At 43.4% G+C, this 18790-nt stretch overlaps 1 protein-coding gene across 1 annotated transcript in view; it reads left to right on the plus strand.

Annotated features, from left to right (window-relative positions):
* LOC126412945 (nose resistant to fluoxetine protein 6-like) overlaps window positions 1–18790 on the plus strand; it is a 116993-nt gene that overhangs the window by 71752 nt on the left and 26451 nt on the right. The window contains exon 7 of the mRNA XM_050082837.1: window positions 12699–12831. Coding sequence (XP_049938794.1) covers window positions 12699–12831 — 133 coding nt within the window. The remainder of the gene's footprint in view (window positions 1–12698; window positions 12832–18790) is intronic.

Raw genomic sequence — 18790 nt, forward strand, 5'->3', positions numbered from 1 at the left:
AGTTGCAGGTGGAGAAAAATAAGTCGTCAGATAGTGTTGGTAAAAACTGATGATTTGTGAATACAGTGCACAGTGTTTAGGTATATTAGTGAAATGTGTGATGTCCTTAGGTTAGTTAGGTTTAAGTAGTTCTAAGTTCTAGGGGACTGATGACCACAGATGTTAAGTCCCATAGTTCTCAGAGCCATTTGAACCATTAGTGAAATGTTCTGTTGAACATATGATAGCGAGTGGCCCTCTATTTGCAACAGTAAGTGGAGATGTTGTTCTCACGATAAGTTCTAGTCTACATATTTTAATGAGGTGTTTGAATAATATTGTTTTCGAGTCTAAATTACGTGTTTACAGATATGAGGCATCAACCTCATAGCAGTAATTTTGTCTATAATCTGAAAGCGTACACATTATCTACTGTTCGATGTTTAGATATGTAGTTAGTCCAAAATCTATGCTCATTGAGGCATCGTTAAACACACATGTGTGTCTGTGACTATTTTGTTAAAAATTGTTTTCAGATCGCGTTTATAATTTGTTTTCTGAGGCATAAATAACTATATATTACCGTATAACTTGATACTTTAGGCCTTTCCTCAATGTCTCGTGCTAGAAGTTCATTTTTACTGCACAACATGTGCCTTGCAGGCTTATCAACTCCATATTCATATAAGTCTCGTGGAATATCGATTAATGCAAGCAGCAATATAACGAAACGATAAACGATAGTCTAGATAGAACAGGATCCTACCTCTGAAGATTTCCGATATGTACTGGTAGATGTTTCTGTCTCTTACAGAATGCATAACACCCCATTCCCTGACAGAAACAACACTCTGATGAGATTTCTGGATGACAAAAACCCATTGTGTGCTCTTTCCATACACTCAGGATGTAGATGGTAGTACTTCAATTTACTTTCATTGCGATGAAATACTAACAAGATGCATTTTGAAACATGTAGTATACTACATGCAAGTTCGAGGTTTGTTGCATGCTGTTTTCAGGGCATTCCAACTCTAACGGCCAGCAGTGCAGAGGCACATGCGATTGTTCTGAGGAAAAACAAATTGCAGGCAGAGGTGGACATAGTCCCCAAGGATAAACGTACACTTATGTTGATCCATTGTGCCTTCCAGAATCACAAGCTCACTTAGGGAATGCCAACAAAACAATCCCTAGATCATAATGCTCTGACGATTGTTGGAGAATGATTGCTTTCAGATGTCACAAGTAGTAAAGCTAAGGGGGGGGGAGGGGGGGGGGGGGGTTCAAGCGCATTTTGTTAGTGCAGGTAGCCTACATAAGGCGACTCAGAGGCAAACCTGCTAAGTGCTTTTCCATGTCAGCCTATTGTTCTCCTTTAATTGACAGGTAATTTACCTATTGTCCTGTTAAGTGGTTTTCCATGTCACTGTAGTTAACCTACTGTTCCCCCCACCCCTCTCCCTCCTAAAACCTCCTCCTCCCTCACTGCTACGGGTACACTTTCAGGTCTGAGTTACTGGAATAGGCCCCCTCTCATTCTTACCAATTTGATTGGCTACTTAATTAAAATGATCAATTAGCTAACCTCTCTGGTGGGAAAGTGCCACGCCCTCCCTGACACACCTCCCAGGTGGGAAATTCAAATTTTGTCATATTTTCGAGAGTGCCACGCCCACCTGAACTTGGAATCAATTTTCGGGAGTTCCACGCAGACCTGGACTTGGAAGGAAATAGTTGAAGTCTCCACCACAATTCTCAACCGACCGCAAGTCCCCTTACCAACCAATGTTGGTGGGCTAACGTGTACTAACGGGTACTAACATTCATTAACGTATGCGACATTTTGGTCTAGAGAAATAAAAACACAAACACAAATTTTAAATTACAATATATTTATTTATTCACGATCTACAATTATCATCAGCATGGAAAAAAATAAGTTCATTCTTTTTTAAACGCTGCAGCAGCAGTACAGTATTTGGAAAATAGCTGCTTCTTGTATCCCTCAAATTCAGCACATGTATCTCGTAATGTTATAGGCACATTGCAATAGTCTGGTATTCCATCAGTAAATTTGAGTTCAACATTTTCAACACCTATTTGAGGAATAGTACAAGACTTCTGCACTGCAGTTATATAGTTACTATAACAATGATCTATATCTTCTATGTGAATGCTAGATGTGTGAAGTCAGTTAATGATGTCACTGTATACAGCTTGAACATATGGGTGCCATCTTTTTAGTCTCTGTATTGTACAAGTTACTGCCATGCCTAGATTGAATAAGTTATCAACAGTCGATTGCTGCTTGAAAAAAGGTCTCAGTCTGCACTAGGCTGATGGAGAGAGGCAGAAGTGTACTTTATTTATTTGAGAGCATTTTATTTATGGATGGAGTATGTGTATCACAGAACACATACTCCACAGCATACGGACCTACAAACTACTCTGACATAAGTCATGTATAAGGCTCTACACACACGCCTGCTAATTGTAAACCGTCAGAAATAACGCATTCCACAGCCAACAGACATGAGAACCACTGGTAAATAATGCAGTACATTTACGTCATATCAAAATAATAATCCATCTAAAAGACTGTGATTGCTAATCGTCAACTTTCGAAATCATACACCACCCTTTATTTAAACAATTAAGGACAGCACCACCACCCAGTGTATTCGCCACTGAGCACAGACCCCAAATGCCTTAGTTCATGTCAATGCCACTAGAGGACACTGTAGTGACGTCAGTTGATGACGCAAGTACCGTAATCTAAGATGGCGCCACCTAGTGGGTTCACCACTAGCTCCAGACCCCAACTGTCTTAGTACATTTTGTCGCCGCCAGAGGACGCCTCCGTAACACCAGCTGATGACGTAAGCACAGTTATCCATGATGGCGGCAAACAGTGTGCTCTCCACGAGGTCTAGTACTCAGTACCACCAGCAGAGGACGCTGTCGTCCGTTTCGTGATGCAAACCAAGATGGTGAGGGAATATGGTGGGAAAACGACTCAGTCTGCTCTGGGCTGCTGGGGAGAGTAAGGATGGAGTGCACTCTATTTATTTTCAAACAACTTATTTAAGGGTAGAGTATATCTATCACACTGATACAAAACATCCACCCTCATGTGCCTGGGGTCATGTTGCACAGCCCACAGACACACAACCCACTCGTAATTTCAGTACACAATAGCAAACTGCTACTAAATAATTCTTCACACTGATGTGTAGACACGCTCAGTACTCGTAAACTGTCCAAATAGCGCATAGCACGTCCTATAGAGCCGCTCGCGAAATAATGCAATCAACACGCGCAAGCACAGTCCACCACCCCCTGTCCAATAGAGTGCACAGGAGGTAGTGATAAGTGACGCATCCGTCAGATGTTAAACCGAGAACAGCCCCTTCTCGACTTCCGCAGGCAAGAGGTTGGCGGCACCCCCTTTCATATGTAACACATGAGAAATTCCTGTCGGCAAGACACCGATGACAACGCGATCGCACGTACGGTCGACACGGCCGTCAGCTGTCAAAGCACTCACAGACGTCCACATAGGGCCGCGCGCACCACAACCTCCGCGAAGTGAGGCAGCCGCAGTTCGGGTCCTGTGCGCTCCACCACAGTCCCCGAGCCGGCGTCGTCGAACACCGGTGAAAGTTCCATGCTCCTATTAAGTCTCTATTATACATACATCATAGCATTCCAAAGCATGCTCACGCCAGTTGCATATTCGAGGCATCTCCAGGAGCCACTTGTCTTTACCGCTGAAGCCAGAATAGCACAGAGCATGTTGACACACGAGTTCAGCCATGCATACATGCCCCAGTGTGACTGACACCTCGCCATCTAAAAGATTCTCAATGTTATTCGTACACCACGTCGCTTTGGGGAAAAAGAGTATCAGCCAAATCCAGATCTCCTTAATTTTATAGTGCCCCAGAAATAGTTAACGCTCGCTTTCTTCTTGTCTCGGCTTTTATTCGCCAATATTCCTACCCTAACAGAACCTGTTTACGAAAATATCGCCCAATCCAGTCTTCCTGCCAGACATAACGTGATAGCCTTCCTGTTCTCAACATATGCAAATGTTCTCACCACTCCTATATCCCACCACAATCAATCGAGCATTCTCATTGGCTCTTATCGAATTTACCAATCGAATTACTAACGCCTTCGGTATCGAAGCACCATTCACCTTTTCTTTCTGGGGTTTTCTGTCGTTATTTTGCACAGATTGCTAAATTGCACTGACAGTTCCCTCAATCAGTATGTCCCTCACGATAGGACACACAGTCATCCTCTTTAGCCAAGCAATACCATAAACCATACTAACTTTACAATGCAATATATACACACTAACTATACAATACAATATATACACATTTGACACAAACACTCCACTTATCTTTTATATCTCTACATCACCCGAAAAAATTATCCTATATCTATACTCACACCGTCTATATACCAGAAGGCTCTCCATTCCTAGGGAAGCACTTTCAACCTGTTCTTTCTTCCTATACACGCGACACGCAGTGGCAATAAACTATTTTACACTAATCACCATTTTGTAACGACAACTAAACATTGTAAAGTTGTCTACATGTCATCAGATACATACGAGACTCACAAGAATATTAGATTGTCAAACCGATCTACAACCAGGCATTATATCAACACATACTGTTTCGATGTAGTAAACATACAATTCCTATCCTAGGCCTTACAATATAACCCCTTTTACATGAGAAAGCCCTCACTCAATCGAAGTCACTCTCAGAACGTATGTGCAAAGACTGGCTCATTTCCCCTCGGTACAAACGCGCTACTGTTTCTGGTCCAGACCTGCCTGCTTGGTTGCTTTTCTGCACACATTTCCGGAACTCTTGGATTACAAGAACACAACTATTTTTGCAGTACTTTTCGATATCAAGCACACGGCAGTAGACGCCCGATCGCTCACACAACACAATTCCGAATATATAGAATGGAAATTATTTCTCTACAAACCCCAAACTTTAGGTAGGTCGAGCATGCTCTATACCACTAAGTAACTAGAAACAAACAGATGAAAAATGTTATTTCCACCCACTAATACCTATCTCGGTGATCTAACAAATTCCAAATCATTCCTATAATTTACAAGCCAACTAAGGTCTTTCTCATGTCTAGAAGACAGCAAACGTGTCTTCCACATGCCAGATGCACACACCACAGTCGACCTTCTCTCAACTAAATAAAGGTCCGAAATGTGCAGAAGCAGTCAACTGAACAATTTACATGGCAGCGAATAACAGTCCAGCACAAACGCACCACCATACACAATCTTCTGAAATTTCCACTTGATCACGAAAGTTGCCCATCTTACGATCACAGTTTCAATTGAACGTCATTCGACCATGAGCTAAGTATCGGAAATATGCCCTACCAAAGGCAGTGGCTCTGGAAATGGAAATATCTGTACCCGCCTTAAACTAAAAATACTCTTGCCTTTGCTATCACAGTATCCCAAGTCAAATCCATACCTTCCCTACAACAGGGCTTTGTCATCTCCTTTCCACAAACACATACTTCATAAACCTGATGCTCAAATACGTACATATCACGCACCCACCGCTACTACTAATTATAATATTTCGTCAGTAAATCTTTGCCTACGATACGAAATAATACTGACCGAAAATCAACCATGCGTGTGCATGCCCCTTATGTACTTCTTGCGAGTCCTACCACCATGTCATAGAAAGAGAGACATAATCGACCAGGTGTTAAAGAAAAAAAAACCGATCCCAACAACTACTACATGTTACTCCCACAAGCGCTCCTGGTTCTACAGGTGCGCACAAATATCCATGTTGAAAGCTATATCCGCTTTACAAATTGTAGTAAGACGTTACCTCTGAATTAGGTAGTTTTCTTTTTTCTGGACAAATACCGTGACAGTGATCGTAGGAATGTGTAAGCCCACGATGCAACCTAGTGATAAAATTACCTCATTTGAAAGTCAATCTGCTAAGGTACGTTGTATGTAAGCGGTATTTGCGACTTCCTGACACAGCCCAAGCTAAACAATTCTATTGTATTTCTAGCATATTCCTTCTCGAGACCACATCAGACGTTCAGCGATATATCCACTGAGTTATAGGCGATGACTGATTGAGAAGGAACACAAACAATAATAGTAGTAGACGATGTCCTGACTGAGATCGTAAGAAAATGTACACTAGTTTCACCGATCTCTAGTGTCATGCTATCTGCTAGAAATGATGTCAGTCATTTGGAATCGGGTCTTTCCATTCAAGCACATATGCGCGCTCGATCCAATTCACAATTCCTTTAGTTATTACAACCACTACTGAATGATATTTCTGTCATTGTCACATTTCGAAATAAGTCACCTTTCCCGAACCTAGCTGCTACAGTAAAATTCACCCGCTACACATCTTGCAACTGCTCCCATTTCTACAGCTTTCAACATGTGATCGTTCCAATTTAACCCCGAACTGAGCAAAAGTCGGAGAAAGACATATCCACCACCTCCTGCAACCCATGTAGAAAGAGAAAGACCTTAGTTAGTGCAACAGGACCGTGTTTTGAACATTCGGCAGAAATGTGCGCAATGTGGTACGTCCCCAAACTACATACAAGTACTACAGATCCGCGCCCATTCAAATCAGTCAGCCCAACATGCTATCATTGCTATTCTCCACCCCCAAACAGAGAAAAATTACGAACTATAAAAGCTCATCCCATTTAGAAGTCAACTACGCACTGATGCCGGCGCAATGACGCACATCTGCTCTGCGGTCCTGTGCAGAGAAAGAGATTTCACAATACTCTCCAGAATAGGGCAGCGTGCAGCCAGCCAAGCATTCCTAGTAGTATACACAATCCCTCTGCGAATTTTCATCACAAACTGCTGCTGCTACTGCCTCCTGTGTCTTACCGTGGAAACCATAACACACCACACATCTGCTGCTTTTAAATAAAACACACTTACAACAAAAGCAAACTGGAAGACTTTCACGGCGTTGGCATAGGTTTCCAAAACTATAGTCCGAAGGTGATTCACGAGCTCTACATTCAGACTCGTCTCTCACACTGACGAAATAGCTGACGACTATGCGTTCCCTTTCGACTCATTCCTCATATTGCACTCATGTACGCGATCACTGTGTCGCTGCTAGCAATCCCTAGAAGTTGCTGTCCATCCACCAAAACTTTTTCCCCAACTCAAACAAGCCATATCAGTCAACCATTATCTGCTAACCAATGCTGGGATGGGATGGAAAAGACACCATCCATGTACTGTAATATTAAGCAACACACTTGAAAGCGTGGAGAATTTTACAATAACTCCAACACCGGCCAATCAGAAGACAGCATGTTTCCCCAATTTCAGTATCATAGCTAAACCATCCCTTCTCTACTTTGTGCATGTCATTGCGAACATGGATAGATGACTATTCAGTACGCCCATTCACAGTTAATTCTCGAACACATAAATCATCAAAGTACACCAGACAGCGCTCTACATATTTATAAGACCTCGAGCATAGTACTTAATTTACGATCCATCTCTCTGTGTATGGGAGTCACAGAGCATTCTCCCCATCTTAGGTTAAAAGACCATCCTCACACAGTCATTGACCAACCCGCCCTCTAGCACCGTTAGAGAATTAATCTCCAACCAACCAGAAGAAGACCGTTACACTCCATGTCGCATGAATTAATAGAGCTTTCCAAGTCCTAACCCGCCCAAGTGCAAGAGATTTCTCGACATGTGACCATGTCGAGGAGCTTAGCACTCCTTATCGATTTATAGTAACAGATTTCAAAGTGCCGTAATGTAATAGCATACAGTTAAGAAGAACAAGAAAAGACTTAGTTTTATATGTGACGCAGTTCGAGACAATATGTGACAGCATGTTTCCCCAATTTCAGTATCTTAGCTAAACATTCCTTCTCTACTTTGTGCGTAACACTGCGAACATGGATAGATGACTACTCAGTTATCCCATTCACAGTTAATTCTCGAACACATTTTTACCTAAATCAACGAAGCTATCAACTCTAAATTATTGTTCTAAAGTCTAGGATCTGTAACTGGAAGGTATTGGTAAGAGACAGAACATAAATACATGCACTCCTAAGACTACAACGTTCTGCACTTAAAAATGGGCTGTAATGTTGTATCGAACACATTTCCAGCCTATCAGACATACACCCTTCTTCACAGTTTTTCTACGCTGGACTAACTTACGGAATCGTAAAACGAAGAAACTACTTCCGTAAAACATTTACTTTACATCATACGAGCACAATATAGCTCTGCGGAGACGTATAGTGTCCACTGTTCACATCCGATCACAGATCAAAAATTATACTATACATGCATCAGGTCTATATAAAATGATAGTTAGTAGCAGGGGATACATCCTACAAGGAAACAGATAAACGCATAGCAGCAGCGTCTGACATGAGAAAATTACAAGTCATTCCCCCACTAACTCTGTAAACACAACATCTCTTGGACAAATGTGTACACGGGGATTGTAGCGCGTCACAAGCTCATACGTCTAACTTAGTTATGACGCTGAAGTCTCGATTTTACACACAAGATGCGACAAGCGCGATCGCATAAATCAAAGCTCGTTTAGACGAGTGTGTCAAGTTTCTTCGCACATGAGATGGAAGTCCTCTGATGACCGACAGGTTTACCGTTAACAATCACAAGAAGACAGTGCTTTAAAGCACATACGGAACACGTAGCTGTATTCAAGTGGAACGCAGGCTATGTCCCATGACAGATGCATTCGGAAAGAACACTGGGAAAAAAATTGACCTCCATCAACTTATCCTTCTCTATAACGAATCTGTCTGCCATTTAATCGTACCTCGTTACAACTCCATCTCAATCGATCACCCGGTCCATTCTCTGCTATCCTTTAACGCAGATGGAAGTAAGTTTAGAAATGAATAGTTCTGTCATCCCAAAAAGCATCAGATACAGTGGTCAACTCGCGTGTATCACTGGTACCCCAATAGACATACAGTATAATGCATCCTCAATGGGAAAAATTGACTGCCTCCATTATTCCCTCCGTTTCGATGTCCACGTTTCCCTGTATTCCTCCTGCTGCCACATATTTAGTCCCATATACAAATTGTTCGGCGCGAACCAGAAGATAGCAAAGTACTTCCTAAATTTCACCGCATTTGGGTCTATATTCGGTCAATTTATGCCTATTAGCTCCTCATTTTTCGCAATTCAATCGATTTAGGTCAGACCTACCCGAGCGATCATGACATAACTTCTAGTTCTGTGTTCTAAAATTGCTTGTAAATGTAGCACAGCTGCCAACGCTTACTCCAAATGCATTGATCGGGAGGGGGGGCGGGGTGGGAGGGGGGGGTAATATAGAACTGTATTCAAATATATCCAGTCACCTCCATATTCGGAGAGCGTTTGCTCTGTTTTCTGTATATCTATGTATATGCTTGCCTCGTGGAAGGGTCCCAGGACCCAGTCCCATCTGCTGGTGTACCAAATATCGAACGTAGAATACGTGTCTGTACTAGTGCAATGCACCTATAACATTACGAGATATACGTGCTGAATTTGAGGGATACAAGAAGCAACTATTTTCCAAATACTGTACTGCTGTTGCACCATTTACAAAAGAATGAACTTAACTTTTTGCCATGCTGATGATAATTATAGATCGTGAATAAACAAATATATTTAGAATGTAAAATTTGTGTTTGTGTTTTTATTTGTTTAGACAAAAATGTCACATACGTTAATGAACGTTAGTACATGCTAGCCCACCAACATGAGCTGGTAAGGGGACGTTGCGGCTGGTTGAGAATCGTGGTGGAGACTTTAACTATTTCCTTCCAAGTCCAGGTGGGCGTGGCACTCGCGAAAATATGACAAAATTTGAATTTCCCGCCTGGAAGGTGTGGCACTTTCCCACCAGAGAGGTTAGGTAATTGGTAAATTTAATTAAGTAGTCAATCAAATTGATAGGAGTGAGAGGGGCCTATTCTAGTAACTCAGACCTGAAAGTGTACCTGTAGCAGTGATGGAGGAGGGGGTTTGGGGAGGGGGAGCAGTGGGAGGAACAATAGATTAACGGCAGTGACATGGAAAACCAATTAACACGACAATAGGTTAAGTACCTGGCAATCGAAGAAGGACAATAGCATTGCCTATGAGTGCATACTGCCCCTGATGTAGGCAACCTGCACTAACAAAATGTACCAGCATCCCCTTCCTGAGGGGGGAGGGGAGTGGGATGGGGTGGGGGCAACAGGTTAAGTGCAGCGACATGTAAAAGCACTTAGAAGAACAATAGGTTAAGTACCTGTCAATCAAAGGAGACCAATAGGCTGACATGGAAAAGCACTTGACAGGTTTGTCCCTGAGTGCATACCTGCCCCTGATGTAGGCAACCTGCACTAACAAAATGCGCTAGCAGCCCCCTAGCTCTGCTACTGTCACACACACTACATGCCAATGGCCCTTTGTCTGATGAAGTATAGAATGTGATTCATAGGAAAAGGTCACCTATCGCTACTATGTGGGCGTCCAGTTGAGATATTGGCATGTATATTCCAGCCTTCATCATCGATGAACAGCAGTCTGCATGGATGCATAAACCAAGTGCTTTTGTGCAGACGCATAAGCACCAATATTCACTGGACGATCGCTGAGGACACACTAAGGTAGCCCCCTTGATTAATCCGAGCAATCAATTGCATAGCTGTTGCGCGTTTATTCTCCCATACACATCTCCACAGGCACTGTTCACCTCCATCATATATAGCTCCCGGTGCACCATGCTGGTTTGGGATAGCGCCATTTTGCCATGCACAGAGTACATTAACCACGACAGCACACAAACAGTTTACATATCTAGCAGTTTCCGTAAAGCTTCCACCTTGGCCAGAAAGCCTATGATGAAGCCCTTTTTGACACCAGATAAATCGCCCCATTCCCACATTATGACAATGGCTTCCCTGTTCTCTGTGTCCCCTGACATGATTTATTTGCTCTCCACTGTAGTGCTGCCACCTTTGGTCTGTGAGTGATTATTGCATGTTGACATGGAACATAATCAGTGGTCACATTAATGTTAATGGACTGTATAGAATAGTATCAATTTTTTCTGGAAATGCAAAGTATGATCCACGTAGAACAACATGTTGTGAAAGCACACAGCTTAGTTTAACACAAGTTCTCAATGTACTCAACCCAACACCTACAGAATAATATTCATGCCCTGAAAGCCCGAAACTCATTTTGCAGTATACATATTACCTTAGTGGGATGGAGTATGGGGGGTGGAAAACAGTATCATCCATAACTGTTGACGACACTAGCGGACCCCAGAATAATAGGTTCAAAGGACTTCGCGAGCTCGATGACCCAATTAGAATGACGTCTGCAAATGACAATTTCAAGTGCATACCATATCATCAGTTTGTCATTACGATATTTCTGAAAAGTATCTCTTCACACTTGCATGCTTTGGCTGCCAGGCTTGACTTGCTTGACTCTAAAACGATGTGGACAGCACATGATCCATTAGTCCAAAGAGTTTGGAAACTAGATTAATAAAAAACAGAGAACTCTTAATATGGTCATTTTAATGCTTCATATGTTCTTCAGTCTCCTCTCACTTGAGTACAGTGCACAGAATGTTCGTAGAATCTTGTGAAACTGTCAGATGTTCAATTCGCGCTTCACATTGGCTTGAAATTCGGTTTGTCGTCAAAGTGCGAATTTATGCACTTTGTCGTTCTGTGGTAGGTTTGTACTGATAACGTCAAGTCTCGTCACCTCCCTGATGATTTTTTTCCAGAAAAGAACTGTCAGCGTGTTTATTTCAGTCACGTCGCGGCAGGGGTCCACGTGTAGTTGTTTTTATTTGGCAGTAAAGATACGTGGGACAAATTTTGCACACATTTTTCTCTTCTTCAAGAGAGTCTAGAGATTGTCTTGAACACATGATGCAGAGATCTTGCTTCATTGAGATTTGTGACGCAACAACGTTCAGCAAGTATGGTCGCACGTCCTCTACTTAAAACTGCCTGCTCACAGCTGGCTGGTCGAATGTACATCTCATCCTTTGTTTACAGTTGTTAGTTCAAGCTGCCAGGTAGTTACTCCGTTGACGACGCTTAGACGCCAGGAATAAGATCAGTCTCTGGACTTTTTGGATGGGCGGTCTCGATTCTGTCGGTTTGCCCTCCAACTAAAGTCTTCACACCTGAGGTCTGGTGTTGCCACTGGACTACGCCATGGATCTACTTCAATTGAAGTTACCTTCACGTTGATGGTTGTTGATAATTGGCTTGAGGTTCTTACATCCCGCTGATATTTACAAGAGTCTCTGTAGGTGAGCAAGATTTTGACACCTACTTTGACGGTGGTGCTCCAGCCAAAACACTCGACTCGCATTTTGCAAAATCTTCCTTCGGATTCAAGTCGGACTACCGAAAATAAGATGTAACATGGCCTTCCCGGATCACATGAGATGAGTGTCTTTGATAAAATTGTAGTTAATTTTCTGTCCTACTGCGAGAAGTAATGCTTCGATTGTAGTAGCTATGCTATCGAAGAAACATTAAACGGTGCTTATGCTTTTATTCTCTTTGTGATGTTCTTCGATCATCTCATACTATGTTAACGAAATTTACAGACACGAGCAGTGGGCGGAGTACGTGTCGCTCATGTACGTGCCCACATACTCGAGGATCGTGCCCTATGTGACTGGTGTGGGTCTTGGTTGGGTCCTCTTCTACAGCAAAGACAAGAAGTGCGGGATGAATGAGGTGAGTAGCTAGAAATGAATATCCGAGATTTTAGTTGCCCATCAGGTACCTGACGAGTATGTTCTAAATATAAGGCGTTTCATAAGATTTCGATCGACAAATGTTCCTTTTCAAAATATAGATTACAGCAGCATAAACAGTAGACTCACGTGCTGCTGAATTACGAGATGCTTACCACGTGTGGGGTACTGGTAGTGCTCCTTTAGCGCTAATTACGGAGGTCGTCCATCATGTTGGCATGGATTTCACCGTAATTATTGGGAAGTTACACTGATATATGACTGTTCACCATTGCTCACACGCCATCCGATCAAAAGTACCCCATATTTAATGCAGATTTAATCACTGCGTGTCACGAGACACGGAACTTCCAGTATAAAGTAGAGAAGCTGTAACAAGAGAATGAGTCAGTCAGGGCGTGTAACGAGATGCGGACCTGTCAGTATAAAGTAGAGAAGCTGTAACAATAGAATGAGTCAGTCAGGGCGTGTAACGAGATGAGGAACTGTCAGTATAAAGTAAAGAAGCTGTAACAAGAGAATGAGTCAGTCAGGGCGTGTCACAAGACACGGAACTGTCAGTATAAAGTAGAGAAGCTGTAACAAGAGAGTGAGTCAGTCAGCAGAGCTTAGTGACTTCGAATGTGGACTAGCCATCGGATGTCACCTGAGCAACAAATCCATCAGGCAAATTTCAAACCTTCCACAGCTACTCAAGTCGACACTGTTGGCGATGTGATCGTCAAGTGGAAACGCGAAGGAACAACCACAGCTAAACATAGTGCACGCAGAACTCACGTACTGACGACCACTGAAACGAGCGATTTGGAGTGATGAATCACGCTACTCCCTCTCGAATGGTTTGGGTTTCGCCAATGGATGGAGAACTTTACGTGCCATCATGCATTGTGCCAACAGTGAAGTACAGAGATAGCTGCGTTGTGGTATGGGATGTTTTTCGTGCTTAGGGTGTGATACCCTTATAGCAATTAAAAATCGCTAAATGCAGAAGGATTTGAACGCATTTTGCATCATGCATACTGTGTACTGTGGAGGAACATGACGATGACTCTCCATATCAGCATGACAACGTACCGTGTAAGCATCTGTGAGGCAAAGGTTTGTGAAAATTAACATTCCCGAATTGGACTGGTCTGCCTAGAGCCCCAAGCTGAAATCAGTGGAACATATTTGGGATGAGTTATAACGTCAACTTTGCTCGAAACCCTAGCGTCCAACATCACTACCTTCTATTGTTTCAGCTCTGGAGGAAGAATGGGCTATCATTCCTCCACAAACCTCCAGACACCCCATTGAAAGTGTCCCAGTGGAGCTCAAGCCGTCAAAAGATGAAGGGTAAAAACATCCAATATTAATATCCACTGATATGGGTTCAGATACTTTTCATGAGTGCATCTCTGTCTGTAGCATTTTAGATGCGCTCAGTACACATTAGTCATGTGATGGGCATAGGAGCTGGAGGGAGTTGAGCTCACAAGCACTTTGCTTCCCACCGTTCATGGAATATTGCTCAAACCACTCTGCCACAATCCATAAGTGATGCGATAGTGCATCTGTGGCTGATAGTACTGGTCGCCTGCAGCTGCGGAATAGTGAAGGAAAATAAGCGGATTCGCACGTTCTGATATGTTCCAGCGTCGTTCATTGGCCAAATATGAACAATCCTCCCTCCTACAACCCACACATGGGCACACAACACTTGCCAGAATGCTGACGTGTCGGCAATGGGTGTTTATTGCTTCGTGTGGATGCCTATAGCTCGTATCTTGCACTAAGTACTGCAACTCATCATTTTGGATGATCTTTCCCAATGATGATTTTTTATGCCCTGTGACGTGGCGTGAAATGAGGCATACGATATAAGTGGCACCGTCTGCATCCCATAGCAAGAAGCCGGTTCTGGATGGTGTCGTAGCTTACCAATATTGTTGTGGTCCAGGAGAATATTCTTCTACATCTGCGAATCACACTTAAATGCCCGGCAAAGAATTCATCGAACCACCTTCACACTAATTCTCCATGATTCCATTCTCGAACAGCGTGCGCAAAAAACGAAAACCTATATCTTTCCGTGTGAGCTCTGATTTACATTATTTTGTTATAATAATTGTTTCTCCCTATGAAGGTCGGTGTCAACAAAATACACTACTGGCCATTAAAATTGCTACACCACGAAGATTACGTGCTACAGACGCGAAATTTAACCGACAGAAAGAAGATGCAGTGATATGCAAATGATTAGCTTTTCAGAGCATTCACACAAGGTTGGTGCCGATGGCGACACCTACAACGTTCTGACAAGCGGAAAGTTTCCAACCGATTTCTCATACACAAACAGCAGTTGACCGCGCGTTGCCTGGTGAAACGTTGTTGTTATGCCTAGTGTAAGGAGGAGTAATGCGTATCATCACGTTTCCGACTTTGATAAAGGTCGGATTGTAGCCTATCGCGATTGCAGTTTATAGTATCGCGACATTGCTCCTCGCGTTGGTCGAGATCCAATGACTGTTAGCAGAATATGGAATCGGTGGCTTCAGGAGGGTAATACGGAACGTCGTGCTGGATCCCAACGGCCTCGTATCACTAACAGTCGAGATGAGATGACAGGCATCTTATCCGCATGACTGTAACGGATGGTGCAGCCACGTCTCGAACCCTGTGTCAACAGATGGGGTCGTTTGCAAGATAACAACGATCTGCACGAACAGTTCGACGACGTTTGCAGCAGCATGGTCTATCAGCTCGAAGACCATGGCTGCGGTTACTCTTGACGTTGCATGACAGACAGGAGCCCCTGCGATGGTGTACTCAACAACAAACCTGGGTGCACGAATGGCAAAACGTCATTTTTTCGGGTGAATCCAGGTTCTGTTTAAAGCATCATGATAGTTGCATCCGTGTTTGGCGACATCGCGGTGAACGCACATTGGAAGCGTGTATTCGTCATCGCCATACTGCCGTATCACCCGGCGTGATGGTATGGGGTGCCATTGGTCACACGTCTCGGTCACTTCTTGTTCGCATTGACGGCACTTTGAACAGTGGATGTTACATTTCAGATGTGTTACGACCCGTGGCTCTACCCTTCATTCGATCCCTGCGAAACCCTACCTTTCAGCAGGATAATGAACGACCGCATGTTGCAGGTCCTGTACGGGCCTTTCTGGATACAGAAAATGTTCGACTGCTGCCCTGGCCAGCACATTCTCCAGATCTCTCACCAATTGAAAACGTCTGGTCAATGGTGGCCGAGCAACTGGCTCGTCACAATAGGCCAGTTACTACTCTTGATGAACTGTGGTATCGTGTTGAAGCTGCATGGGCAGCTGAACATTCCACGCCATCCAAGCTCTGTTTGACTCAATGCCCAGGAGTACCAAGGCCGTTATTACGGCCTGAGGTAGTTGTTCTGGGTACTGATTTCTCAGGATCTATGCACCCAAATTGCGTGAAAATGTAATCACATGTCAGTTCTAGTATAATATATGTGTCCAATGAATACTCGTTTATCATCTGCATTTCTTCTTGGTGTAGCAATTTTAATGGCCAGTAGTGTATTTTCGCATTCGAAGGAGAAAATTGGTCATTGAAATTTCGTGAAAAGCTCCAGCTGCAACGAGAAACGCCTTTGTTTTAATGGTGTCCACCATAAATTCTGTATCATGTCCCTTACACGCTCTCCCCTATTACTCGATAATGCAAAAGGTGCTGCTCTTCTTTGAACTTCCTCGATGTACAGCGTTAATCCTATCTGGTACGGATCCCACACTGCCCAGCAGTACTCCAAAAGAGGACGGTCAAACGTAGTGTAGGAGTCTCTTCAGTAGATCTGTTGCATCTTCTAAATATTCAGCCAATAAATCAGTCTTTGGTTTGCCTTCCCAACAACATTTTCTGTGTGTTCTTTCCAATTTAAGTTTTTCGTAATTGTAAATCCTGGTATTTAGTTAAATTTATGGCCTTCAGATGTGATTTATTTATCGAGTAACAGAAGCTTAACGGATGCGTTTTAGCACTCACATGGATGACCTCACACTGTTCATTTTTAGGGTCAAATTCAAATTTTCGCACCATACAGATATCTTCGATTAGTGAGTGATTTGTTGATTTGCTGGGACTGTGCGCCGTGTATTCACTGATATAATCTGCGGCATTTGGCCGCGCCCCATTTCAAGAACAATGATCTACACAACGTACATACTATGCAAGCCAGCATATGGTGCATGGTGGAGTGTACCCTGCACCACTGCTAGTCATTCCTTTTCCTGTTAGACTAATAAATGGGGCGAAGGAAAAGCGACTGTCTATATGCTTCCATACGAGCCCTGATTTCTTTATCTTTTCTTCATGGTTTCCATGAGGAGCGTACGTTGTTGGCAGTAGACAACTTCCGCTCTCTGTGACAAACTTACCCAGTAATGTTTCGAGAAATGAGCGTATCCTTCCATCCAAGAAATCCCATTTGGGTTCGCAGCATTTCCATAATACTCGCATGTTGATCGAACCGACCGGTAACAAATCTAGCAGCATCCCTCTGAATTTTTTCGATTTCTTCCTTTAGGCCGACGTGGTAGTGATCCGAAACACTTGAGCAGTACTCAAGGATGAAATTTCTCATTTTAAGAATGTGGAAAGAGCGATCTGTTTTACTTGGAAAGCCGAATTTGATGGCAAAACCATCAACGTGAGTTTACTGCCATGCTCCTAAAAACCACTGCAGCACGGGTGTGGCTTTGTAACACGGATAGTTATCCTGATGGAAGATTCCATCGCTTTTGAGGAAGACATCAAGCATAAGGGGTTCAGATGGTCCTTAATAATGTTCATGTAGTCCAAAGCTGTTATGTTGCCTTCCACTACTACCACAGAGTACGTAGAAGCCGAGGAGAATGTCCCCTATAACATAACACTGCTCCCACCTGCCTGCGTCCATTGTGCGCTGCATGTTCGCCTAGATGATGACGCATCAGGGCATGACCATCGACCTGATACAACAATAAACGGGATTAATCCGACCATGCGACACGATTCCATTGATCCGCGGTCCAATCGCGAAGATCTCGCGCCCACTGTAATCGTAATTGATGAAGTTGTTGCGTCAGCGTGGGAACACGTAGGCGTCCTCTGCTATGGAGCAACATGTTCAGCACTGTGCACTGAACAGTGTGCTTCAAAACACCTTTGCTTGAACCACCACCTACCACAGATCACCGCCTATCCTACTTTACAGAGCGGGCAACCCTCCGATCCCTATGTTCTTGATTAGATATGGACGTCCAACTTCTTGTCACCTATTCGTATTTTCAGTGTTCTTCAACTACTCTTCATAGATCCTCACGAGAGTAGCGAAGAGCCGACCAGCTTCGTCGTTTCCGAGATGCTCGCTCCCAGGCACTGGCCCACGACAATCTAGCTTTTGTTAAAGTCGTTTAAGTCGGCTGATTTCCGTATTTGTGCCACTTGTCGTCGCTAGAAGACTCCCCGTTTGTCTCTGCTCGCTCATATACTTCTCTTACCGCGTCAAGTGCCCTGAGGGCCACCAGGCAGCATGTAACCTCGAGGTGGGCTGTGGTCATAATGTTCTGGCTCATCAGTGTTTGTTGTGGCTATTGTTATTTTAGCACGTGTGTTGTTTGCGACTCCAGACGCGCCACTTTACACATTACCACACGACTACCTGCATCTGTCTCTTTGGCCTCTGACTTTCCCAGTGGTTCGCACCAGGATAAGAGGTAAAACCAGATAAATTAGCATATGGTAACACTAGAAGGTCACCAACAGACTTTGTGTGGAAATGTCATAACATGACTTTAATAATGCTGGGTTTGATGCCATAATTACAAATGAAATACTTGCTTGTAACCGTAGTTTATTCTGCTGACCCAAGTGGCCAACTAGTGGTGGTTTCTTATCAGTAGCAACATAACAAAAGGATTAAT

This window comes from Schistocerca serialis, chromosome 7, assembly GCF_023864345.2.
Source record: "Schistocerca serialis cubense isolate TAMUIC-IGC-003099 chromosome 7, iqSchSeri2.2, whole genome shotgun sequence".
NCBI lineage: Eukaryota > Metazoa > Arthropoda > Insecta > Orthoptera > Acrididae > Schistocerca > Schistocerca serialis.